The 27,775-nt window shown below is 34.7% G+C and overlaps 1 protein-coding gene across 4 annotated transcripts in view; it reads left to right on the top strand.

The window, feature by feature from the left end:
* LOC145693250 (bcl-2-related ovarian killer protein-like) overlaps positions 1 to 27,775 on the top strand; it is a 288,563-nt gene that overhangs the window by 230,838 nt on the left and 29,950 nt on the right. For all 4 annotated transcript variants that reach the window (XM_081769075.1, XM_081769074.1, XM_081769076.1 and 1 more), the window contains one exon: positions 9,770 to 10,511. In XM_081769075.1, coding sequence (XP_081625201.1) covers positions 9,792 to 10,511 — 720 coding nt within the window. In that variant the 5' untranslated portion in view covers positions 9,770 to 9,791. The remainder of the gene's footprint in view (positions 1 to 9,769; positions 10,512 to 27,775) is intronic.

Genomic DNA, 27,775 nt, shown 5'->3' on the forward strand with positions numbered 1-27,775 from the left:
CAAATATTCTCTCTGTATTCATGTCTAGCAACAGGAAACCATCGAATACAAAACGGAAACTCGTTCCATTTCGTGCTTCTATTGACGTGATCCACAAATGAAAGTCGAGGTTATATACGCACTGAAGTCATAAAACATGGTCGTGAGCTTGCACTTCACACCAACACACTCACATGCAATATGTACCTTCTACATACGTATGACATTCATTCAGGACATTTATAGCACTCATTTTGTATCAACTTGACCGGACAGGTATATTTATACTTTAAATTAACTAACACTATATTTCTTTAGCTTAGTTTGTTTGTTATAATTTGCACATGTTCCGTGCCAAAAGATAAGAGAGAAAACGCAAACGTACATACCTAAACATATACAATATATATATATTCTCATTAAAAGAAACTTCTTAAATCTGAACGCGAGTCATTCATCTATATCAATGGAGTGGAATGAAATGAAAGTTGTATGACCCAAAATATTATTGTTTAGGCTAATGATTATAAGTTGGTGTTAATGATGATGGAGGATGCCTAGACAAGTTACATACATCATGTTTGTTTGTGACCAAAATTCAAACTCAGAAATATAAACTTCAGATATAAACGTTCTATCTTTAAATTACTATACAGTCTAATCCATCATTAAATCAAGTGTTAATGTATTTTGTTTATTACAATAATATAATTAAAGCAAGAGGAGCAAACGTACAGTAATAATGATGCTTTTCTGTTATTGATAATATGGAATCTAGCGACAGATTCTGGCATTACTCGTAAAATTTCTGTTTCCAGTGTTTTCAAGTGTGTACTTCACAAAACACCGTTTATGTTTCTCCACATTCATATGGTCTTATTCTTTCATCCCCTTTTGTTTACCTTTATGTTTTTCTACCCCTTTGATCGAATATCTCACAATTTGGATTATGTGAAAACCAGAGACAATTGCGATCACTTTCTTTTGAGGGTCACTACAAAAATATGTGTTGTGAGAGTGGCGATCACGTTTATTTGATATCGAGCAAAAAAAAAAAAAAAAAAAAAAAAAAGCCCAGACCGTTGAATGAGTAAATTACTCACATAAAGATGTATGAAAAGTTGATGCATAACTAAGAACATTACAACAATCCAATATTTGTTGTGTTTTACTTACAAAACCGAATGACTCCGTCTTGGAAAAGCCGTCAATCGGTCCCCAACAAGATCGTCAAACGATTTGTAATATGTTTAAGAACTTCAGCAAGCACTGTACGCAAGTTTATATCATTCATACTGACTTCTAGAGCACCCAAGACGAAACGAATGTATTTCAGGATGAATAAACCAGGATGAAGAATGGTTATTCAGCCACGGTGAAGCACGTGCTAATAGGAAGTTAGAAGAATTCTTGGATTATTTTGTACACCAGTAGTGGATAGAAAATGAAGATAACCAGCAGAGACACATGACTAATAACGCAGTAGAAACATGAAATAATAAATTGAATGCATCGCTCGGTAGACCTCATCCGACGTTTCCAGACTTGATTTCATGCCTCAAGTCGGATGCAGAAAGCACGCACATGAAGTTTATAAGAAGGAACTTAACATAAAGGGGGCAAGAAATGATAAACAGTATATACAATGGGTAAGAGGATTGGGAAAATCGTTCAGAAGTACGAACTTGCAAGTGATTTTAGAAAATGCCTGAGAGTTTTGCCTCGTGTTCGAGAACTGGATTAATTCACAATGTCCGGTGAAACTGACGACGCATAATGGTAATATATAGACTATATTAACAGTACCAGATAAGCATGTGTTAAAAGAGGGAGCACGGTGGCTCAGTGATAGAGCGCTTACCTCTGGAGCATGGAGTCCCCGGTTTGATTCCCGACCAAACAAGTTTGTGGTGGACAACATCGTATCCGTAGGATTTCTCGGGGTACTCACGTTTCCTCCCACGTTCTCATTCCACCAATTCTTCTATCATCATTCACTTGCTTTAATCGTCGTCTCCCTTATTCTTAAATGCATAATCTTGGGACGTTAAACTGAAAGATTTCATTTTTGTTAAAAAGCGACAACGAACTGAAGATCAATACTAATTTTAAATACGTATGTTAAACTAGTTGCTCGTTATTCGGAGTTCCGACGATTGTTTAGCCAATCTCCGACTTGGAAAATGTGTGAGAGAAATTGGTTTTTGATCATTAATGTTGCCATATCTATAATATAATAATAATAATATTAATATTTTGTTTTTTAAATTATGGAACCCCAATAATATGTTGATACTTTCAATTGATCGTAGTGGTTCTGACACCTTTGATCCATCATTTAATCAAAGGAGAAGGGGCTAAAAACGTCCATGTTTCATTTTGACCATTGTAAAGAAAGATCAAGTCGTGTAAGTGCTATTTCATCCTATGTAAATCTAGACCTCAATGAAAGTTCATATTTGCATTTTAGGAGTGATTTATTAATTTAATAATAATATACTGTACTTATTTCAAATCGCCAAAAATAACAGACTAATGAGTTAATAAACTCTGGTAAAGACAGTAAAAAAAGTCACGTAAAATCTACATTTATGAATAAATTTGTATGAGAATGGGCTAAAAAGTTTTTCATGTTGATTAATATCTCGGGTTATGGTGAACATAATTTAATGAAATAAAAATAAGCGTCTCCTTGAAATCTAGGCTTCTGGAACATAATTTTCCACATAGTCACCATTCACTTTCACGTACTTCCTCCAACAGCGCACCAGTCTGTCCATGGCGTCAATCCTGGGTGGGCGTCATGAGGCAATTGAGGAGCCATATCAATTAAGAAGTAGAGAGCTTTGCTTTATATTAGGTGGCGTTTCTAACCGACACACTGAAAATTACGCTTCGTATGTTGAACATGCACAATTCATAGCTCTTCGTGGTTGTAGCGCAAGCGAATTTGATATTTATATATGTTTTAACTCGTGTAAGTAAGTGACTTATTCGAATAGAATCAAATGAATAATGTCAGAGAATATACTCTGACCGGTTTTGTATCATTCATAAATAACGACACTGACATAGTTACTGTTTGATGAAGTTTCAACGTAAACCAGTTGAGAATGCTCCAAGAGCATTGCCAAAACAAACTTTAGAAGAATAAATTTTTCTTACTAACTTCTACAGGCTTTATACAAATTGTTCTATGTACTTTATTATTATACTCATTAAACAATTTTTGTAATATATCTATCCATTATTATTTTCTTCAGTACTATTTTTTTTCACGTGTTTTGTTTAAAAGTTCCATTAAAACGTTCTGCGATATGTTGTTTTACGAAGACATATGCTCAAAATGGAGGATTCGAAATTGAAAAATTCGCAATATATCATCTCTCTATGACTTACGGTTCCCGAGATATGGCTCCTTAAATCTCCTAAAATCCGAGCTTTTTTGGCCACTATCTGGGGAGCGGTGGCTAGTTGGCCAGTGACCACTGATTACTATTTGGTACTAAATGTTCATCATCCTCTTAGGTATTGATCAACACCAATATGATCTCTCTATGACGTACGATTCTCGAGATATGGTACCTTAAATCTCCCGAAATCTCTCTTTTGGTCAATATCTCCGGAACGGTAAGAGTGACGGGAAAAATTACAGAACTTCTTTGAGATAATTTTTGATACTCTATCGAATGAGGGCTCAAAATTGAAAAATTCGAAAATAACAGACATACATACATACACACACACACACACACACAGAGAGAGAGAGAGAGAGAATTCTGTAACGAACTTTTTACGTTCGTTGAAAATATAGTATCTTAACCGGCCAAATCTGTGGCATGTATTGATTTCATGTCTTTCCTGTCACCAACAAAAATTCTCTGAACCATTGGCTAATACTGTCAAACCATCAAGCAGGTTGAGCGTGGTCTTGCCGCTGCTACGAATGTTTTTGTTTTTCAGTTTTGCACTTAATAATTTAAATAATAGAAAGATTTCACAAGATACTGAAACTGGAGACAATACGCTCTGAAACATTTGAAATACATTTCTTTCTTTTTCATTTTTAAAATAAATTTCAAAGTCTATGTGCGGTTCGCAAAATTTTAGAGTTGCGCCACAGTATTTCTCATGGACAGAATCCAATTGCTTGTTATTTATGTGCAAGGGCCAATGCTTTCTAGACAACTAGGAGAATGGTTCCATAAATCTAAAGAGTCCTATTACAATTAAGTCTTCTGACAGAATTAAGACACAAGGATAAGCCTTCATGCACCAACTCGAAATCAAGACGTTTAAATCTTCTCTACCTATTTGCATCAAGAATTAATATCCATATATACAGTACGTTCAAAAAATGACTTCGTACTGGATGTAGCTATTTGTTATTGTGAGAAAAGGACTGAAACATTCACTTTTCTAATTGTATATACAGGGTGTTTCAAAACAATACCGACAACGTTTGGGAGGTGATTCCTGACACCAAAATAAGGCAAAAAGTATAGATCAACCTGGGTGCACAAATGCTTCCTTTTGGAGTTACAGGCTGCCGAAAACATGAAAAAATGAACTTTAAAGGTTCATAACTCCAAAAATATGGGACCTACCGTATTCGGGTCAAGACTTCACTTAGGAACCAATATGTGCGCTATCCAAAAACGCGTTTCAAATTCCTAAGATACTCACCCATCAATTTTTATAGATGCAGTTTGGCTACAAGCATATAATTTAAAGTACTCACCAAGTACCTCTATAAAAATTGTTGCGGATATACCGCAGGATTCTGAAACATGGATATCTGGATAGGGCACATAGTAGTTCCTAAATGAAGTCTTGACCCGACTACGGTAGATCCCATAGTGTTGAAGCTATGAACCTTTAAAGTTCATTTTTTCATGTTTTCGGCAGCCTATAACTCCGAAAGGAAGCATTTGTGCACCCAGGTTGGTCTATACTTTTCGTTTTATCTTGATGTCAGGAATCACCTCCCAAAAGTTGTCGGTGTTCGTTTGAAACACCTTGTATATGTTATGGTATGCAAATGCCCGTCACAGACAGGAACGTAGCTAACTTTAACTTTCAACTAAATAGAGGTACTGCACAATAAACACAGTTCACGCTACATTGTAACTAGTTGTACTCAAAGATCGGTCAGAATTCTGTTGAGTATCGAGTAATACAGGTGTTAACAATTGAACAGGTGTTTCTTGATTGAACACGTGTTTCGTGCGGGTGATAAGTATGGTGAATCTGTGAAACACTATTCATTGAAAAGAGGTTTAACATCATTCGTTGAACTGTTTCAGATCGACTTAAAACTATTAAAGTGCTGAGGGATGTTATCACATATAAGGTACGTACATACAATTTATCGATCACAATCTTTACTTCGAGTGTTCGGAAGGATGTGTAGAGAACTGACCTGTGGGTTCAAGCTAAGATATACCATTTTCAACATTTACTACAGTGGAGTAGTTCTATGTATCTCTTTGCCATAATCCATTCCGGAGCGACTTTTTGAACATACTACGTGTATTGACCTATAATAAAAAATATTTTTTTAATGAAGAAAGCTTCACATATCCACATACACATACACAATTAAACACTCTCACATATAATTATCATGGTCGTTAGTTGAACATTTGTTCGCATGGAAACAGATTGAGTCAGTGTAGAAATCCTATCTTTGCTGCAAGAGATTCGATCTCGGATCTCGTGAGATTGTGGTTGGTAACATCGCGCTTGTGGGTTTTCACATGGTTCTTCCATGTTTCCTTGTTTTCATGTAATTGATTATAATGGATAATTATCATTCATTATCACTAGTAAATGTCTTCTTTAACTTGAAAGTAAAATACTCTATTATGGGACGTTAAATCAAAGATCTTATTTTATTTTTTAATGTACAAGAAAGTCATGCTAACTTTTTGGACTATGTAAGTAAACACAGTGTAATAAGTTGAGAAATAAGATAAAATAGGATCCCACTAACTCAACTCCCAATAACTCAACATTCCCCATATTCGGTCACATGTATATGCAAGGTGGCCCATAATTATGTATGTGATGTTTCAAAGACTGTGATAAAGAAACTAGCAACATAACTTGAACGTAAATTCATCATACCTGTCCTTACAAGAATTTTAATCTCTGTTCTCCATAACATGATCCATCAATGCACCGTCCAAATCAATACATGCCCGGAGACGAAGAGAAACGTTGTCACAAACAGCTTGACAGACAGACCTGTACTAGTATCCTGTGGAACTCTTCTGTGATAGCTTCCCGTAGTTCGGCCAAATTCCGTATGTGATGTTGATACACTGTGTCCTTTAAAACACACAATAAGAAAAATTAAGGTGGTGGCAAATCGGGAGATCGATCTGACCACTCCACAGACCTACGTCGACCGATCCAGCGTTTGGGAATCTTTCGTTCAGCCCCATCATCCTGTCTGGCACACACTAACGATTCTAAGTTCAGTGACCGCTATCTCCACTCTCAAGCTACACAGTGGTGCCATATCAAAACATTTTGTCCAGAATTACAAATGCTACAGTCAGTCAAACATAATATACATAATTATGGGCCACCCTATATGTGTAGGTATAATGTAAATTGCTACAGTATTTCTGCTGATCAAGCAGAACATTACCTTTGAAATAAGTGGTGGACTATTAGTGCTTAGACAGTAATAATATCTAACATTCTTTATACAGTACAAATAGCAAAGGTGCATTTTAATTACTGTCTTATTTGAATTACAGTGTATGAATGTGCGTATGTTCTGTTCAAAGAGTTGCTACGGTATTCATTATTAAAAATTTTTGATCCTCTCCCTTTCTGTCAATAATTCCAATATCTAATGCATTTGGTGATTTTTTTTTTTTATTATTTATTTTAAGAAATGGTAATTTACTCTATTCCTCCTCTTCAACATTAAATTAAGTTGACAAGATTAGTCACAGTGAAGGACTAAAGGCCGCTGAAGGAATGCTTCGTTCCTTAGAGCAACGTACGTTTGCGTGGACATTTTATTTCTTCGTCGCCTAAGTGATGAAGCTGCAAGAAGTTGAAATGAATGATATATTTTTCTATATAGAACTAGTTTAGTTTTGTATGTCAGTTTTTTTTAATTAACAATTATAGCATTTCAGGGTATGTTGTACTTTTAATGCGTTGCTACGATTTTCATTAGAGTAGCATGCAGTAAACTATTATGAGTTGTGAATTACTCACCCTTTATCCCGTAAAACTCGACACCTTCAGTAACTCGATCCTCTCAGTCAGTATTAGTTTGCGGAACTCTATTGTCACAAATAGTTAATTGTCGTAATATATATATATATATATATATATATATATATATATATATATGTATGTATGTATGTATATATATATATATAGAGAGAGAGAGAGTGAGAGTTTATTGCAATTTATATATAGGATAATACTTATTAATATATGATTTTGCGAATTTAGAAACTAGTATTTTCGTGTCTATTTATAGTTTCTAAATAGTGTAAACTACCTAGCTACGTATAAAAGTTTACTGAAGTAATATTTTGCATGACGTTTGACATATTGACAAATTAACAGTAATAATAATAATAATAATAATAATAATAATAATAATAATAATAATAATAATAATAATAATAATAATAATAATAATAATAATAAATAGGACGTTTTGGTTTGGTTGTAAAATAAATTATAACGTACAACTGATTTATTATGCAAGGTCTAGTTACGGTTTGATTTTTTACAATGTAATTATTGTCATATTCTCAGCGTGAACTTTGCCTTCCTTATTATAAATAAATATCAGAGCAGGAGATCTTGACTAGTGATCCATTGTGCTTCCAAATGAACTGTACACTTACGAGAAGATAGAAAGTGTTGTTGCCACACCCTGCACACCAACCAGTTCGTGATGAATGTGCGGTTGACGCCTTCGGAGTTTTGCAAAAGACCTTAAACTTATTTTAACACAGACACTCCCTCAATGTGAAATGAATAGATCATTGGGAAACGGTCCATTGCAGTCAGCGAGACAAATTTTTTTCTTCTTCTTTTTTAAGTCATCTCTAAAACTGATGTTACAAATTTGCAATCTAAAATAATCTTACTAGAGAATGAAGATGTCATTTTGGTATTAAAATTACACTGGCGACTCGTGTTTATCGGATATCCTGACTAGGGTTAAATTGTATTAAACAGACAAACAAAGAAAAAATGAATTTATGTTGTATTGAAATAATATACACATTCCAGTTATGACAGAGATAAATCTATGTGCAAAATCTCATAGGGAGTTCCATGGTATACTAGTTGTAATACATTTTTCTTTATCAAATTGTAAATGAAATTGCATGAAAGTTGCTTGTTCGTAAAATATAAGAAGATCCATAGTGCGATGGACAATGCCAAATGAAGTTTACAACCAGAACATCTGTATTATTTTCCATTCCAACTATAGTGAATTTATTAACAAGGGCTCTGGCCTCCATGTTGTATGTTATAGTGCATTGAAATCTAGATTCATTACAATAATAAAGTTCCTGCCACAATCATTTACCAAGATCTATGAATAACCAAATGATGCACATTAATTGGGTGACCCAGAGTCAACCCATTGACTCCCAATTCAATTATTTGTAGTTTTCTTGATCGTAACTCATTACCTTTTAATTCAAGGAACTCCCAATCGCTTCATAATATTGGACCAATAACAAAAATTCTGTGCCCGACCTGGAAACGATTCCACGAACATGTCCTAATATATGGGTATTTAAGAGCACAGAATCCGATGTTAAATATGCATAATATCGAAAGCATGGGTTATAGTTCTTTTATTCATAATATATCATTAGATTGTATAGAGTTTACATGCATTTAAAACATATTCTACAAAAATATTAACTGATTTGAATATGGTTCCTAAATACTATAATATTTTCATGTTAAGCATAAAAGTTCCCACATCAATTATTTTGAATAAGAAATATTCTCATTTCTGGATTCATTAGTTTGGAACTTCTTCACTAAAACTTGGGTTTCACGGATTTCTTTCTATGTTCTTTATCTCATGGAATTTTTCATTTTTACAAACGTAGTTACTCGAAAAATAATACCATAGCATTTTTTCTGTAAATTTTCCTAAGTAATGACTCCTTACTATTGATAATGAACTGTATATGATAAAACCTTAATGATGGTAATCAATATCTTAACTAATAAACTAGCAGACAGCAGCAAAGGTAAAAGTGAACGTCTAAGGCACTCACTCGAGATGCCAGCTGAAATGGCTCTCTTATTTCCATGGATTACAGAAACATAATCTTCTTAAGTGCGAATGTCGAATGCACTCAATGTGCCAAAATACAATATTTTAAAACGCAACCAAGTCATATGTGGATGTCGGATGCGAACACAAAGTACAGTATTTTAATCATGCACGTTTATGCTTATCAATTTTGCTAAAACTTCTCTCAATTTTAATCGAAGCTCCAACTCAAAAGATCTAGCTGGAAAATGTCGTTATCCTCGTTTAATACTCCGTCGAGTTTCCGCTCATTCAAACCATCCTTCTGATGATGACTTGGTTCTGTTGAAATTCGGAATTATTGTTTGATTGTTCTTGTCATATGTTTACCCAATGTTTTATATTGAGCATTTGATAGGGATTTTTTTTGCAAAATAGTTCATATATGATTCTATTTTTATTTTGAATTTCGTTTTGTTGACATAGTTTATATATATATTATTTAATTATTTTTTTCAGGTTGCTCATCTGGTTGTAATGTATGTCTCCAGAGAGCAAGATGGCTGCGACCACCACCAGCACAACCTCCAGTGCTGCAGACACGTTCCCGACAGTACCTCCAATCCAGCGACGGAAATTCAGTTTTCCTGCATCTTTACATTCCAATCTTCTAGGTCTGGGCTCCAGCGACGGAGCTATCGCGAACAACGCTGCATCAGCACGTCGACGCTTCAGCAACGTAAGCGACGCTGTGTCACGAAAACTCTCAAATACAATCGGCTGGCGATCAGTACCTTCACAAGAAATCGTAGCACAAGGCAAATCGCTCTGTGGTCAATACATACGCAGTAGACTAAAGCGATCCGGGATCTTTAATCGAAAGTGTGGACTCCAACGATTAAGGAGTGTGGCTAATCTTCCGGGTGGATACGTTGTGTGTGAAGTGTTTCACCAGTTGCATATTATTGGACAAGAACTGGAACGAATGCATCCAAAGTTATATACATCAGTGTGTAGACAAGTGTGCGTAACTTTAACGTCTGAGAAGTCTGTTTGTGGAGTTTTGGCTGCTGTTGCAAGAGAGTTATTTAAGTTAGATGTGACGTGGGGAAAAGTCGTATCATTGTTTGCAGTAGCTGGTGGACTAGCAGTGGATTGTGTTCGCCAGGGACATCCAGATTACCTTCCAGGACTCGTGGAAGCAATGGGTGCTGTAGTTGAACAAGAATTAGCTGCATGGATAGCTAGTAATGGAGGCTGGGTAAGTGATTTGAGACCTTCATTATTGTAAGAAACATTAATCTGAGATGAGGAGACACTGCATAAGGCCTGTAACCAGGAGTAGGGTTAGAGGAATTTATTATATTATTCAGACGTTCCGAATTTTACGAAATTTAGTAATAAATTGTTTAACCTATCCTTGACTACCGTGCTAAACTTGAAACATACTTGTTTTTAATTATAGACATGAAATATGATTTTGGAATTGTTCAGAAAACTCCTTGAAAAGTCGTATTACTAAATACTGCACAAGTTTCAAATTTTTTAAAAAATCTGAAACAGGTTGATTGCCACGGTCAAAATGTGTGTGCAACATAGTGGGGCCAAATGACCAATTGCGAGGTCAAGCTACAAGTACAAGGCACATTCAGGAGCCTAGACAACTTTTTGTCTGGTTTGCACTTGTTAGCAACCACCTAGTGAAATCCACACAGGGGTATCAAGGTCTCAAACAGTTATTGTGGTGAGACCCAAAGTGGGTGTCGCGCGGCTTCAGTAAGACTGTTTCCTAAGACATTTTTGAGTTTCATTATAGCAATCAACTTGTGAAAATGTCCGTAGAGTAACGAATTAAAAAAGACATGAATATACGTTTATGTTGATGTGAAGCAAATGTTAGTGCTTATCATTGCTGAGAGTTTCTGATCTTCAATCTATTAGTGTAAAAGTAAATAAATTATTTGAAGAATTTATTAAGTATAACCTGCTGAAATATTAAACCAATCGCCTACATTTTTATATTTTGTGTGTCATGCTATACTTTTGCGTGGTATTCCGACGCTAAAATATTCGATACGATGGAAAGAATGGAAAGTGTGGAAAAAATCAATCACTTTTCTAATTCATAAGATGACAAAATTGATTGCAATAAATATAGTGACAATTCTCTTTTGTCAACATCTTATAAAGTCTTCTCAAACATTCTGTTAGCAAGACTGTCTCTATACACAGTTGAAATTATTGAAGATTACCAGTGCGGATTTAGGCGAAATCGAACTATCGATCAGATATTTCCCATTCGTCAAATACTCGAAAAGAAATAGGCACACGGCAAACCGGTACATCAGTTTCTTTATCGATTTTAAGACGGCCTACGACTCTGTTAGGAGGGAAATGTTGTACAACATTCATACCGGATTTGGTATACCAAAAAAGGTAGTTAGATTAATTAAAATACGTTTCAGTGAATCCCAAAATAAAGTCCGCATAGGATAATACTTATCCATAAGCTTTTACGTCGAGAATGACCTGAAATAAGGAAATGTATTGTCTCTATTATTATTCAATTTTGATCTCAAATACGCTATACCTGGCGGGAGCTCAAGTGATTCGCATCCCACGTTAAGCTGTAGGTCCGTGTCTCAGCTTCGCTGCTGAATGGGACGCTAAACTTATACCAATTCAATTCAATTCAATCCGAATACGCTATAAATAAAATCAACCACAGCAACCAGGGCCTCGAGCTGAATAACACTCACCAGGTTATAGCTTATGCTGATTATATAAATCTGATAGGGAAAGAAATGCAGAAGTTAGATTGGGACAATAGAAGGAAATGCAGAGATTTTATTAAACACCTGAAGGGACATAGGTTTAGAAGTAAATGCAGATAAAACTAAACACGTGGAAATTCGCCGTGATCGTAATATTGTAAATTACGGATACGTTAAAAGTATAAAATAATACTTTCGATAAAGTGAATACTTTAAAATAGCTAGGATCAACATTAACAGACCAAAACTATATCCAGGAAGAAATTAAATGTCGACTGAATGCATGGAACTCGTGATATTATCCAGTTCAAACTCTTGTTTTCGCGAATTCTGTCGAAAACTTCGAAGCTTAAAATATTTCTATTTCGTACCTAGGCCAGGGTGCGAAATCCTGGGGGGGATGAGGGCCCCCTCACTTACTGTTTTTTGAAAAATAATCCCCCTCACTGCAGAGTTACTGGAGGGGAAGAGAATATGCAGATATTTGTCAGAAGTCATACATATTTCTTGAAAATGTAACGTTAGTTTCCCTACAAAATACTTTCAAAGGCATGTTTCCCATTAATACATGTTCAATACACTTATCAATATATTTGGAAATATTTCAGGAGGAAAAGTATAATGAAAATCACGGAAGTGCAGTTAGCGTTAAGCAAAAATAAAAATGCAGTGAATAATTAAACTGTGCTTTGATCTGGCAACTCTGAAAACAAAATAGAAATGGGATCTGAAGTAATTATTCTTTTTTTGTCCTTCTACTACTAAGATGATCATACTTGAGTGCGGTGTTATTGACTTCTTGAATGTAACAAAAATGAAACGTAGGAAGAGTGCTACGAATAACGTAATTACTAACGATAATTCTGAGTCAGACAATAAAGTTCGCAAACTAAATAGTGACAATTCGCATGTTACTAATAATGGGTCGCTATTCACGAATGCAGTGAAAAGCAGTGACGAATGCAGTAGTGGTGAAACGGGTGAAGCTGAAAAGAAGTGTTTTAGTGCAAATGTGATGGAAGCTTCTAAAATACATTTATGAGAGAGTTTGTGTGATGGAAGTGATAAAACAATGTCAAGTAAAATGAACCAAAATGTAACATTGTTAGAAGAAAGTCAACCGCCCATGGAATGGAAAAGATTTCAGAATTCGTGGAATCAAGATAGATCATGGCTTGTTTTCGAAATGAAGGCAGGATAGGAGGTGATGATGTGTATTGTTTGTAAACTGCATGCTTCTTTCATGTGTAAAAACAATAATATTAAAACTGCCAATAATGACTTGCCGTGGTCATCGAAAGGTGTTTCTCGGAAAAATGAAAATTTGGATGCCGTATACAGACATGAACTAAGTTCAGTTCATCGGTTGTGCTTAGATGCAGAAGTTACTTGTCAGAATAAGGCACTGGAAAAAACGCAGAAACAGCAAGGAAAACGTGTCTGAGAAAGCAAGAACAGCAATTGGATGTAACGGTATAAAAGTATTTCGTACTGTGTATACTAGTGCAAAGCAAGGTTGGAGTTTCAGGAATCACCCAGAACTGATTAAATTACAACGTGCAAATGGTTTAGATATGGGGACTCATCTCCATACAGACAAAAGTGCTGCTTTGATAACACGTTTCATTGCAGATCAGCTACACAAGAAATTGGTAACATTTTTTGAAGTTTACTGATTGCTTCTCTATATCTGTTGATGAGTTTACAGATCAATTTTCTGAAAAGCATTTGATTTTGTATATTGCGTAGGCTACGTGGATGAGAGGAATATTGCTCGAAGCTGTTTTTATACCTAGATAAACTAGTACGCATTGAAAAAGCAGATGCAGAAGGAATAGAAATGAAGATCATTGAAGCTTTCGCAAATTAGGGCATTGATTCAAATATTATTAAAGAGAAGCTTGTGGGTCTTGAATCAGATGGCGCATCGGTTCTCGTAGCTAATCACGATGGAGTTGCTGCTCGCATTAGAAGAAATTTTGTTCCCCACTTAGTCAGTATTCATTGCATGGCTCATAGGCTTGATTTAGTAACAGAAAATGTTTTTGGAGTCGTGAACATAGTACACCACTTCGAAAATCTGCTTAACGAACTTTATAAAGTCTTCAGAAAGCCTTCTGCATTTGCTCGCCTCGAAAACATTGCCAAAGTCATTGGCAAAGAAGGTATTTTGAAAGTAAAGAAACTGTTTCGAATCCGTTGGATTTCCAGTGAAAAAGATGTGCTCTTAGCCGTATATAGAGACTATCATCCATAATTGATTGTTTGTCTTCTGCCGAAATGAGAAAAGAGTGGAGTGAACAAACGGTGTTAAACTTTGAATGTTTGTATCGTAAGCCAACTTCAAGACAAACCATACTTATGTTAGGGTTGCTTTTAGACATTGCACATGTATTAACTACGGTCAGTACAACAATGCAAGAAAAATCTGTATTATATCGAGAAATAAAAACTCAGCTACGTACTGCGGGCACAACTCTTACTGAAATGAAAGAAAATGGTGACGTTTATCTCACGAATTGCAAAGAGAAGTATCTGTGTTATTGTGTTGACAGTAACTCGACATCATTTCAATTCGAGCGAGTAAAATGTCAAATCTTACAAGGGATTTAGATTAACTACGAAGACGATTTCCAGCAGATGAACTGATTTCCTGTTTTAAAGTATTTGATGAAACTTTAAATTCAAGAAACTTAACCCATTGTACAGCAATTCTAATGCCTATAACGCTGCTGAATTATTGGGTATAGATCCGTCTATAGCTGTAATAGAATGGAGACATTTGAAATCTGGTCTCAAATCTATTGATGATCTACCCGTATTTAAACTGCTGTTGCGGAAAATAAAATCAGTTACACTGTCGACTGCAGAATGTGAGCCTCGTTTCAGTGTTGCACATGACTTGAAAAGCTATTAAAGAAATCGATTAACAATAGATACATTACAAGCCTTAATGACAGTTAAATTGTGTAGACCACCCTTGAATTTGTGGAATGCATTAAGTGTTTCACAGTCTTGGGTTCAGGAGGGGCACCATATGGCAGACAATAAATATAGCACTATACAGAAGAATGAAGATGAGTATAAACATAATTTATTTCTATAAAGAGTACTACAGGTTACCGATAGTCTCGTGTTTGTCAGATTTAACGGATGACTGTAATTCTTATTTTTTTTATATACAATTTCTCATTTCGGTATTGTTCTAACTTGAAAAATGAAATGAAATCTTTGAATTTTACGTCCCACGGTTATGCCGGTTAGGCTAAAGGAGACGGAGTGTTGTTCTAACTTGTAACCTACCGAGCTCTAACCTAAACAGTATTCTTTTAAATTGTGTTTATATTAATAAAGGACATGAGCCAATAGACTCGGATTTATATCTCAACAAATATAAAATTAAATACTTAAATGGCCAATCATTTTTAGATGTAACACTAGATAATAATATAGCCTGGTAGGCCACCAGTTAGAACAATAGCCTTATTTCTATTTTTGATGGTTTATTAATGCACGCTTGTAGAACATATTGAAGGTCAATAAAATAAAGCACAACGTTTTAGTTCAGAGTACACTTTTCTTGTATTGTTTAAGTTTTATTCAATACGGAATAGCATAATTGGAAATGAGTGTGTTTTGCGACAAGCTGGTAAGCTTAGGTTAGCTTCTTTTCTTTTCTTTCTGATAGGTTACGATTTTGTGTACAGGTATTATGTTTAAAAGAACTTCCCCCTCACTTTGAATGAGATGATTTCGCACCCTGACCTAGGCGCAGATGGGAGGACAATATTAAGATGGATCTTACAGAAATAGGAATACAAAGTAGAAACTGGATCCAGTTGGTTAAGGACAGAAGTCAATGTACAGCTTTTGTGAACGCGGCATTGAATCTCCGGGTTCCATAGGCCATAGAGTTAGTTAAGGTATCCTGTGATGAGTTTTACTATTTTTTCAGTTATATTCGTCTATAGTGACGGACGATCGTGCTTCTTGGGACACGCGTACTTTATCATTTGTGTATTCTTTATTTAATACTTTCGACATTTCACTTTCGTATTTAAGAAGATTCATTGACAGAGGGAGAAACGTTGTTTTCAATTGTAACCTAAACACTAATTTGGTACAACCACGCAATCTAGAGAAACCGTTATAGCTTATATAAACGGATAGCTTAATCTTTGTTAGGCTTAGGCGTACATCAGTTATTTCAATCGCATTGGAAAGTTATTTTTTTCTTTCTTCAGCACTGGTAGCCAAACTTTTACCACACCTAAGGTCACTGGACCTTAAATGGAATTGAGATTTCTCGAAGTGCATCACTTTGTTGCTGTAATAAAACCCATTTTTCAAATCCCAGTCAAAAAGAATAGACATAATGAAATTAAAGCGTACAAATTAACTCATATAACAAGTGTAATAATTCGTTTCTTACAGCAAGTTTTTTTTTTTTTCAGCAGAAGTTAATTTGCATAAGCGTTGTGATGAATACATTATTAACCACACAAGAGTGTCTACTAACTTCAATTAAAATGTTACGTTTTGTTTTTCTTACAGTGTCTTAAATATTACAGGTTAGATTTATTGCCTACCGCTTTGCATGTACTGCAAATAAAAAATATGTTTTGTATTGAACAAAGTACCAGCTAGTGTACTGACTTTGTAATCCTAAGATCCTGGGTTTGAGTCACGATGCTGGCTACATTTACTGAGAGACTGAATTACATTGTCGTTACGTGGGCGAATAAATACACATATCACACAAAATGAACCAAATGAAGACTTTTATCTATATGTAATATATGACACAATATCACACTATATTTAGATTTGAGTAGATGTTCTGTATGGGTTCTTTCTACTGAAAAATGCACTTAAAAAGTTCGTGTCATAATTTGGACAAAATTGTAAACACAATATTTTTGTTAGTGGAGTTTAAGGAGCTAACTAGACAAACAAAATAGTAACATCACACTTTTTCTCTTCCTTTGGAAAATATAAATTAAACGTAAAGTTTGCGAAAAAAATAAATAAAACTTTACTCCCACTGGCAAACCACCCATTCTTTCATTTCTTTTTTTTTTTAAAAAAAAGAAATAAGTCGTGTCGTAAAATTAAGAGTGAAATGTTTATTTATGAAACAAAACAATCAAGTTGTTGCAGCCATTTCGAAAAACATGATAAAACAAAACTCATGCACTCACCAGTAATAAATCTTTTCTGAATTTCTTACAACAGTGAATTGCGCTATAATATAGAATGGTTAATGAAATACATATTCCTGAAACTCGAAAAAATAGTTATATTCGTTTCCAAGACAATCGTCCGAATAAATGCCGTTCTACCAGTAAAATAACCTTTCTGCATTTTCTTAGCAAATAACCTGCTATCTTCTGCATTTGACAATGGAATGGCTTGTTATACTATCTTAACTTCGTTTTCCAATTATACGCATATCTCGGTACCAAAACAGAAAAATCGTACGTGAAGATGAAAAGGTTAGCTCAATACCGTGGAACATGGAAGCTTCTCAGTTTCGGTCCGGTAAATGACCCGCCAATAATGGTAGAATTCTTACGATGATTATTACACTGGTCGGCAAAATGAAACTTTTTTTCGCTCCCACGAATGAAAATAGGTTATTCCTATAGGGTTGGAGCTCCTGAGTTCGAATCCGTAACCCATTTTTCTCCAGGACGTACCAGTTTTCAGGGAGGAGGGGGGGTGTTTCAATATCCGCCCAAAGATGCTATTCTCCACCCATAATAATTTGCACGTTATAATTTAAATATCAATATAAATTATGCAGATAAAATTGCATAAAAAGTTAAACACTTACGTGTCACTTGGTTTTCCTACTCCTCTTGTAATTACTACAGGGGTCTCGCGTGTCACATTCCAACAGAAGTCTGCCAACATATTCACGCTCCATTTACTACTGTAGCTCCTCTCCATGGTAGTTATTTGCTGGTGAAACCTTTCCCCGTGTTCGTCAGAGACCTCCCCCAAGCTGTACATTTCAAGGAAGAAGTCCAGGTGGCAATGCAGGAAGTGTAACTTTAGAGACATATTACATCCCAAGTTACGAAATGAAGTAATTAACCTGCCCACAATGTCTTTGTAATCAGGTAACTTATGATTCCCTAGAAAGTTACTGCACACTTCTCGAAAGGCCTCCCAAGCCTCACTTTCCACTTCATTAAGCTTAGAAGAAAATGTAGTATCCTTAAAAACGTCTCTGATTTGAGGCCCGTACAAACACCTTCTTTCACCTTGGCCTCGCTCAGTCTTGGGAATAGTTTTCTGAGATGATTAAATGCTTCACCATCCCGGTTCAGGGCCATGACGAAGACCTTCATGAGCCCTAATTTGATATGAAGGGGTGGTAAGAATATTTTCTCTGGATCCACAAGACGTTCATTAGCCACGTTCATCTCCCCTGGGACCAGTTGCTTCCTTGGCGGCCATTTTGTGATGGTGTACTGATCTTTGGCTCGACTATCCCAATGACACAAGAAGCAGCAGTGCTTTGTGTAACCTCCTTGTAAACCGGTGAGGATGGCAATAACCTTAAGGTCAGCGCATACAGACCACTGGAACTGTTCTTACTTTATTTTCTGCAATAGGTTTCGTATGTTCTCGTATGTTTCTTTCATATGTACAGCATGAGCAATAGGGATGGCTGGTTTTTTATTGTCATTGTGTAGCAACACTACCTTGAGACTTATCCTAGAGGAATCTACGAATAGCCTCCAATCTTCAGTGTTGTAGTTCAACTTCAGTTGTCCCATAAGCGATAGAATGTCACTGCAATACCAAATCACCATTCTTTGTAAAATTAGGAACTAGGCCCACCTCTCTTTTCCTATACATCGGTGTAATCACATCTTGGTTTAGTAGATTCCATTGTTGAAGTCGTGATGCAAGCAACAGGGCCTTAGACTTGGGAAGATTTAAGTCTCTGATCAGATCATTCAGCTCTTCCTGACTTATGACATGTGATTCATTAGTGTCAGGTACTGGAGCGTAATTGGGATCTGACTGTGTACTCGAAGATTGTGCAACATCCTCACAAGCAGCAGGTTCTTCATCGGATGAAACACTGCACAGGGTGTATGAGTCTGGTGGTACGGGTACAGGAAGACAAACATCATGTTTCACAGACCTCCTCGCGGAATCCATGTTAGGATACTGTATTTTATGCTTCATGGTTGTTGAGAAACCTTTTACATTAGTCAGGCAGAAGTAACAGTGTGAAACATGATCACGGGGCTCGCGCCAAACCATAGGTACGGCGAACGGCATCGATTTATATGTACCTTTCAACCATCCTGTGAGAGTACGCGCACACGAGTTACAACTTTGTTTCGGAGCCCAAACGCGATCCTGGTCGCCGATTTTACACCCGAAGTACAAATGGTAGGCTGTCTGCAGGAACGGTGACAATGGCCTACTTTGTCCCTTGAAAATCACTTCCCCACATATGTAGCAGAATGAATCTGTCGAATTGTTGCAAGTTCTCGGCATGTTCGTTTAACACAAACGTCAATATTTCACACAGAAATATTTTTCACCTACTGTATACACAGACACAGCGTAACACCACCTTCTAACACGAAGATCAACTCGAAACTGAAATGTATTTGTTTCACGCGACAACGTGGTGTATGTCTTGGCGCCTTTTTTCAACAATCTGTCTATCGTCTAGACAAAAGGGAGCCGACGAATGATCGCAAGTTGATTACGAAACGTTTCTCCGTCAATAACGCCTAGGTTTTGGTGTATGCAGTGTGGAACGACAATAAATTTTTGCAACCCAAGGGGAGGGGGTACGTTTCCAGCGGTTCGTGAGCTAGAGAATAGAATGTTCCTGGGATATAGCCTAGTAACAGTTCTTGGATTAAGATAAAAATTTAGAATTATGCACTCCAAACACGGAAAACATATATTAAATACGAAAAGTACGATTTTTCTGTCAATTATGGAAACAGCACCCCGCGCAAAAGAAAAAAAAAACTTACGTGCTGGAACTTTCTCGATGAGATATTCGTAATCAGCGTCTCGAAATCTATCCGGTACACCCTTTCATCCTCGTGGGAGGATTTCCATGCCGACCAGTGTTATTGATCAAGTCATCATTGTTGAATTATACCAGTGAGCTATAGATCCTCTTTGTGAAGAGAAAGCAGGAATTGATAGGATAGGAGAAAACAGCTCAAATGGATTAACAGACCATAAATCGGACCTATGAAGTTTTTTCTTTTTCTTTTTTTTTTAATTGGACAAGAGTTCAATGTAAATGACAGATACTTTAATGCGGATATGCTGATGGAAGTTTCATGGGTATATTAATATTTTATGCCCACGAAACCCATGAAGCTTCCATCGCTACACAGGGCTGGATTTACCACTAGACCAACGTTCGTAGGAAAGTATATTGAACGAAAATATAACTAGTAAACGAAAAGAAAATGGCAAAAGTTAAATAATTATAATAATCTATATATTAAAATGCTAGGTTTTGTATGTTTGTGGTCAAGAAAAGTTTATATGTTTGTAGCCAATCCTTTCGACAATGAGTTGTCGAAAACCACAAGTGCTAGATTCCAAATTTTGTGTAGATTTGCCAGTTATTATTCAAATTTTCAAACAAAAAAGTATATTTTTCTATTCCACATTTTAGGCGTCGTTTTGGCCCTATTTAGTATTGCCACTAGGTTGATACCCTTGTGAAAAGCAACCAGTAGAGGAGCTACGTATAGCGGGTTGATGGACATTTCAGGCGCTTTGCTCTAATCTGAATTACAAAAAAAAAAAAAAAAAAAAAAAACTATTGCAAGCTGGCAATTTTGAAGGCTTGTAGACCCATTTGCATTTGCTATAATCTATTACTTATCCAAATTTGCCAGAAACTCATCCAACATTCTATATATTAAAATACTACATTTATATGTTTGTCTATAGCAATTCACTCCCTTTGAGAGTCTTCGTGTCCTTTACTTGTGACTTACACAGATATAGTGAGAAGAGGGAAGGAGATTCACGCTCACATTAGAACTGTGCGCTGTGTAAATATTTCAGGTTCAGCTAGTAATAATAATAAACATGATTAAAATCAGACTAACTCCCTCCAATATATTGAGTGTGATGATTAAATAGACATCTTAGCTGGGAAGGAAGCAAAGAAGAACTTTTTAATTATTTTATAGATAAATGCTTATACAAATCTGTTTTTGGACAATGGCAACAAATTTTCTTATACTGTTTCATATCATAATACATTTTCTCCTATTTCATTTACTTTCATGATTTTAGCGTCAACAAAGAAGGAAATATTGAAAAAAGTTTTATTTTTTGTATTCAAAATAATCATTTTTATTACAGTAGACAACACAAACCTTAACAATCAAAACAATAATTCTATTAGTTCCAGTGATATTTTTAGTGTTTGAATTTTCACACTATTACCGACGAAAATTCAGAACTAATTTCTTTTGTTATTGCACTACTGTATATTGTAAAAATAAAACTTATCATTCTCTGTAACTTTATTTTTGTAAAATAATAATAATAATAATAAATTTGTAACAATTCAAACCTTTTATTACAGCAGATTCAAATTGAAAAATCATTAAAATTTACACAGAAACGTTGAAACAAAGTTGTTCATTTAAAAAGGAAGTTTTTTCTTGTAAATTTTCCATTGTGTTAAAAATTTTGTACATCGGGGTGAGAGGCGGCAAACATCTTTCGTTCTAGGCCGAAACATCAAATCCGGCCCCGTTGGTACAGCTGCATTAAGGTTAATATTGAACTATTATGCCAGTTTTAAAAAATCTTACTTAGGCCTAAGACATAAAATGAAAAGTATTTATGGTACATGGTAAATACAAGCTCTCAATAAATACTTAGCTATACATCACTGCTTCCTCAAATCAAGCGAGCGGAAGAGAAGACGAAGATCAAATATGTCCAGTTACTGAACTATAGTTTATTCTTAGACCTTAGTCTGCATTCTTCAACTACAGCACATTATGAATAATTATAATAGCAATAACAGTACCTTATCCATTTTAAGTACACAAAAATTTTAAAACCTAAACGATGATTGCAACTCTTTGTTATAACTGACGAACACTTGTTTCATGAAGCTTATTGGCAGCATCATCACTAACTTTGGAAACTATTAAGTTACAAGCCCATTTTATTATTTATGACATTCCTTAGAAAATTAGAAGGTAAAAGAAAGATCATAATCCCGTCAATTGCCTTTTAAATTAGTAGAAATTACTCATTACAGACATAAATCGTTAAATCCAGTATAAATTGAAAAGAAAAAAGAAAATTATCCATACAGAAGCATAAATATGAATTTATGTTCATAATAATATTAGGCTGTAGCAATCAGAAACCTAATGTGCGCTGAAATGAAATGGTCATAAATAAGACGAGTCTTATTGACGCTCTTTAATACCTCTATAATTATCCAGTTTTCTTTTAATATCGAAAGTACACACGAAGAACTCCATTGAATACCAATGTGTTTGTCTGTGTTATTTACATTCATCTTCAGCCAAATGATACCTCTTATGTAAATTATAATAGTAGTAATGTATATATATATATATATATATATATATATATATATATATATATATATATATATATATATATATATATATATATATATATATATATATATATATATATATATATAGTGTGTGTGTGCATCACAGTGAAATCCCTTGCTTCAATCTACACAACCTCATATCAACAAAATGCATGTGTCTGTGATGATATATATGAAAACAAAATGACCAAACAAACCAACAAAATCTTACGTTAGTGCGAATGTAAAGCGTGGATTAAAAAAAAAGATCAAATTATACAGACGGAACTGGATGTGTTGGGTAGAACTACTTTCACAACCACAGGCTATGTACCGTAGCTTTTTTCTATATTTTTTTATAACTTCGTTTCTTCCCCCCTATCCTTCTTACCTGATGAGAGGCCGGTGATACAGTAACACGAAATGAGTGACATTTTGCAGTAGAATCCATACCTTGTATGACAATGTTAAGTTGTTATTACTCATAGTGGATAGAAATTATTTATATAAAAAAAATTGAACCCAAAGGGCATTCATTATATGTGGGCATTGTGGACATAAAATATCTTTATATAGCTACTAGTGTTTGAAGAACATGTTTTTGTTCATATTAATTTACTGCTTTGTACAATGCTACGATTGCTTTTGTCTTTTTTTATACATTTTTATTTATTATGTTTACCAAAAAAAAGAGTAAAATTTCAGTTTCAGGTTTATAATTCAATCCACTGCACATGTTTGATGACCAAGGATAGAAAGAATTAGCTTTAGCGAATTGAGCAAAAAAATAAATAACCACGATTTTTTTAAAAGAATATTATTTCACATGCTTCAAAACGCCCGGGAAAATGTACTAACTACATTTTCAAAAAAAAAAAATCTATGACTCAGAGTGGTTTTTTTTTTAATTTTCCGTGATATTTTTAATCGTATTATATCCTTTTAAAGGTATTTATTCCATTAATGAAGCTAGTTTTTCCTTCTTTTCTTTCATGCAAAAATCTAGAACGGCATGAATTATTTTGATACATATGATAGATCTGGCAGCATGAGCGTCTCTCAGATATAAAAATTGACGAAGACGACTAAAATATAGAATACCTATAGACTCCGAACAAAATTTACGTCAAAGTAAAGAACTCAAGTTAGTAGGATCAGGTTTCTACCTCTACTAGTACAATATTAATCATAGCATATACTTCCATCATTGGTAAATATTTCAAGTTTCTGTATACCTGTACTATTGATGTTGCGAAAATTAGGTTTTGTGTAGGAATTGTACCATTAATACTATTCATTAATTTAATCTTTCTCAACCTTTCTTTTCCTCTGATGGCACTTTCTGTCACATCACTAAGTGTAATTTCTTTCTTCTTCAACAATCTTTTTAATTATTTCGTGTTATATTGTTTCACTTCTATTGTGCCTAATTACCTTATTGGTTTACCATTCCAATCAGTTAAGTTTTTCTAGTCTCCTCAACATCAAATTTCGAAGAACTCAAGTTATTTTATTTTATTTATTTATTTTTTTTTTATCTTTTCGCAATGTCCATGTTTCTTCTTCGTATAATGTAATACTCATTATTTAATTCTTGTTAGTGACTCTTCACGCAGTGACTTTCATAGTATGCTTATCATCACTATCACTATAATAACTATCTTAAGCCTGTTATACATAATCAAATATTCCATCATATATTGTATCAAATGTTTCATCAAAGTGGAATTTGAACGTGTAATATACTAAGTTGTATGCAATTTTCGGGTTGCTTACAATTGTTACAACTGTTCTAAAATAAAACAGTTTTTTATTTCTATTCTATTTCTATCCAACGTTGCATCGAAGAAAAAAACGAAAATCAATGTGTAGTAGCTCTAAAAGTGAGTATGGCGTGGATATGGGAAGCGGTTAAAATTCTTATTGATACATATTATAAGCAACATCTTCTCTAATATAATTATTAAACTAAAGAACGTTCTGTCTTAGAGCTAAATACCGCAGATGGCATCCCAAAATTACAAACTTTACAGAAAAATGAACAAAATTATACGAAATTTAAGCATCAGACTAACAAATATGCATAATTAGTGAAGAAGGAACAAAGCATGAAAATAACAAGTATTTGGAAATAATAATCACTAGTAAAGGAAGGAAATGAAACATAAGTAATTATAACACAATACATTAACAATTGTGCATTAGCAATTAAGCAATTATAACATAAGTAATTTAACATAACCACAATTAATTAGGAATATAACGTTGAAAATAGCTTCATGTACCTGTGATCAGGGAAGCCATCAGGGGAACCTTAGCCAGTTACACTATTAATTTTTACAACGTTATTCTTATTCATTATAGTTACACCACTTTGTGCAACCATAAAACTACATATATAGTCCAAACGGCCTAACAACTGAATGATGAAATATAAACAGGTTTAAATATAAACGGGAAATAAAATATATAAAATTCATTTTTATAATTGATCGTTTATAGTGTGTGCAAAAGTTTCAGTCAGCTTATTCGATTAGATTACCATCAAAGAAAAGTTTGATTCTGAATTTGATAGAAAACTATGATTATGTGTATTGGGCCTTAAAACTATTTCACATTTTTAACGTGCTTTTTGTTTATCATTTACATTTTATAACTTCGTTAATACTGCTAAGTATTCAAACTTGCTACCTATTCTAGTTTTTTTTCTTTTTTCTTTTTTTGTTCAGACCTACAATCATCACAGACCTGAATCATCCCACCCACCACTGTCTTAATCTTTGTCATATTTATTTTAATTTCAAATTATGTTTGCAATTTATCTTTCCTGACATGTTAATTTTTGATTCAGATTCCGCAACGGCAGGCATATCATCTGAGAAACAAATATATTAATTCTTCTAGTTCATATTAAACTAACTTGTTCCCTAATCAAACTCTTCTTTGCTACTCTTCTACGTAGTAAATAATATTACTGAAACGCAACATTTGTGTCGAACATGTATTTCAAATTCACTATTCTATATAATTTCTTGTATTTCAGCTATTAATGGCTTGTTCATATGTAAGTTTCTAAATTATCGAATATTAAATACACTTCCTTCACTTTACCCGAAAAGTTTCGGTCTACTTTATTCGATGGAAGCTAATTGGATCTTTGTATTATGTATCCTCCCAAATCATAACTGATCAGCTTCCTTACTTCATCTGTATAATCTCTTCCATATTCGAGGGTGACTTTTTGCTGCGAGCGAGGTGAAACTAAGGCTAGTTTTAGAAGGAAGCATTTATCGTAGCAAAAATCGTATCATCGATATCCTACCGTGTAAAGTAGCAAATGCTATAGCATTTCCCATGCCATGGCATATCCTATGGCATTTCTTGTCGATAGAACCTACTCTATTTCGTAGCATTTTCTCCAGCATTTCTGGTCCGATTGCAGCGCCGTGGTGTGTCGAAAGGAAGCGAAAGATTTAGTCAAATATCCATGCTATTTGTTTTGTGTGAGAAATTGAATTATAGTAAAGAAAAATGAGTTGGAGTAGGGATGCTCTTTATCCACATACTTCTTTGTGGTTTTCGTTTCTAACCGGCGAGAACTGTTGTTACAACTACTATATCTACCTCACGCTTTAGTCTCGGAGCCATAATTGCGCTCTTCTCCAGTGATTTGTTTGTCACGTCACGACAAGATGCTTATCAAAATGCTACCGTGTAAAAGCACCATGTACTTTTGATGCCATAGAATATTATATGAGAATTTTGGCAGCACCCCTGCTACAAGAAATGCTACAATAAATGCTTCCGTCTAAAACTAGCCTAAGACATTACTGTTAGAGCATTTGTATGTATGCAGTATATCGCCAGATTTGAATGAAATTTGGACTAAACACTGTGTATCTATAGAAGACATACTGACCTTAGTCTGAAGGTTCTAGCTCATCGGCCACCGGAAAGGGAAGAGTGATCGTAGTGTCTGTAGAAGGTATGCTGCTAATGGTATTAAGATTATCGTACAAAAGGGTGTATAACTAAGTGTGGATCATTCCGAGGACAACGACAGCAAACGTTTATTTTACAATTATCTTCGAGCATAACCCAGTGGTGCTACTCAGCCGGCTCGCTAGAACCGGTTGTTAAAATATTTCGAGTTCGCAGGACCGTTTGTTATACCCAGACATAACAGTAAATTTTACCCAGTTATACCCAGGAAGAGTAAATTTCAGTTTAACTATCTTTGCTTTCAGAAATTTTTACAGCTACAGGGTTAAACATATTATATCTCAGAAAGGGTATAAGCGTTTATTTCATAATCTCAAGTGCTCAGATATCAAGAATAAGAACTGAATCACAAGAGTGTAGTGGTGAGGGTTATTTATATCTGAAACTCATATGTACCATTCTCAACAATTGTCGATCCATTGCTAGATTAAGATTTCCAATGCTTTTTGACAACCACCTATCTTGGATAATTTGTTTCCAAGATATTCGCAGTACTATCTTAATTTCGTAACCACCTTGTATTAGGATGTTGTATAGGTATCTACTTGTTACTTGCTTGCCACTTGTCACTAAAAATGTTGCTTTTGTCTAGCTTGTATTTTTTAATTCTTAAGAGAGTTATAACTATCCATCTACTATCTTTTTCTCTTATAAATATAGGGTGTTAATGAACTACACTGACAAACTATAAGAGAGGTGATTCCTCACATCAAAATAAGAGAAAAAGTTCATATGGACCTATTGCGAAAAGAGTATATAGTTTCAGAGCTAGGTCTGTCCGAAATCACGAAAAAGCTAAATTTCAACAGACCCTATTTTGAATTCCAGAAACTGTGGATGGTGGTCCTTATCAGCGTAAAGGAAGTCACACATACACAATCCAAAAATGCATATTGCATCTATTTTCAATGGGTGTGCGGGATATTCTGTACAGGGTATAATTCTCAAATATGCTCTAAATAGAGTTTTCAGATATACCCTGATTTCAACGAGGGTCCAAAATAGGCAGGAGGTAAACCTTAACAACAATCAACATCCAGTGCTTCGGAGGGAAGTCGGAAGTGTTAGGAACAAGTAGCTTCATATTTTTTGTGTTCGGAATAACATGTTAAACGATGTATTTCGTTACGGTATATTTCCCGT

The sequence above is a fragment of the Thermobia domestica genome, chromosome 8 (genome assembly GCF_964235325.1).
Source record: "Thermobia domestica chromosome 8, izTheDome1.hap1.1, whole genome shotgun sequence".
Classification (NCBI taxonomy): domain Eukaryota; kingdom Metazoa; phylum Arthropoda; class Insecta; order Zygentoma; family Lepismatidae; genus Thermobia; species Thermobia domestica.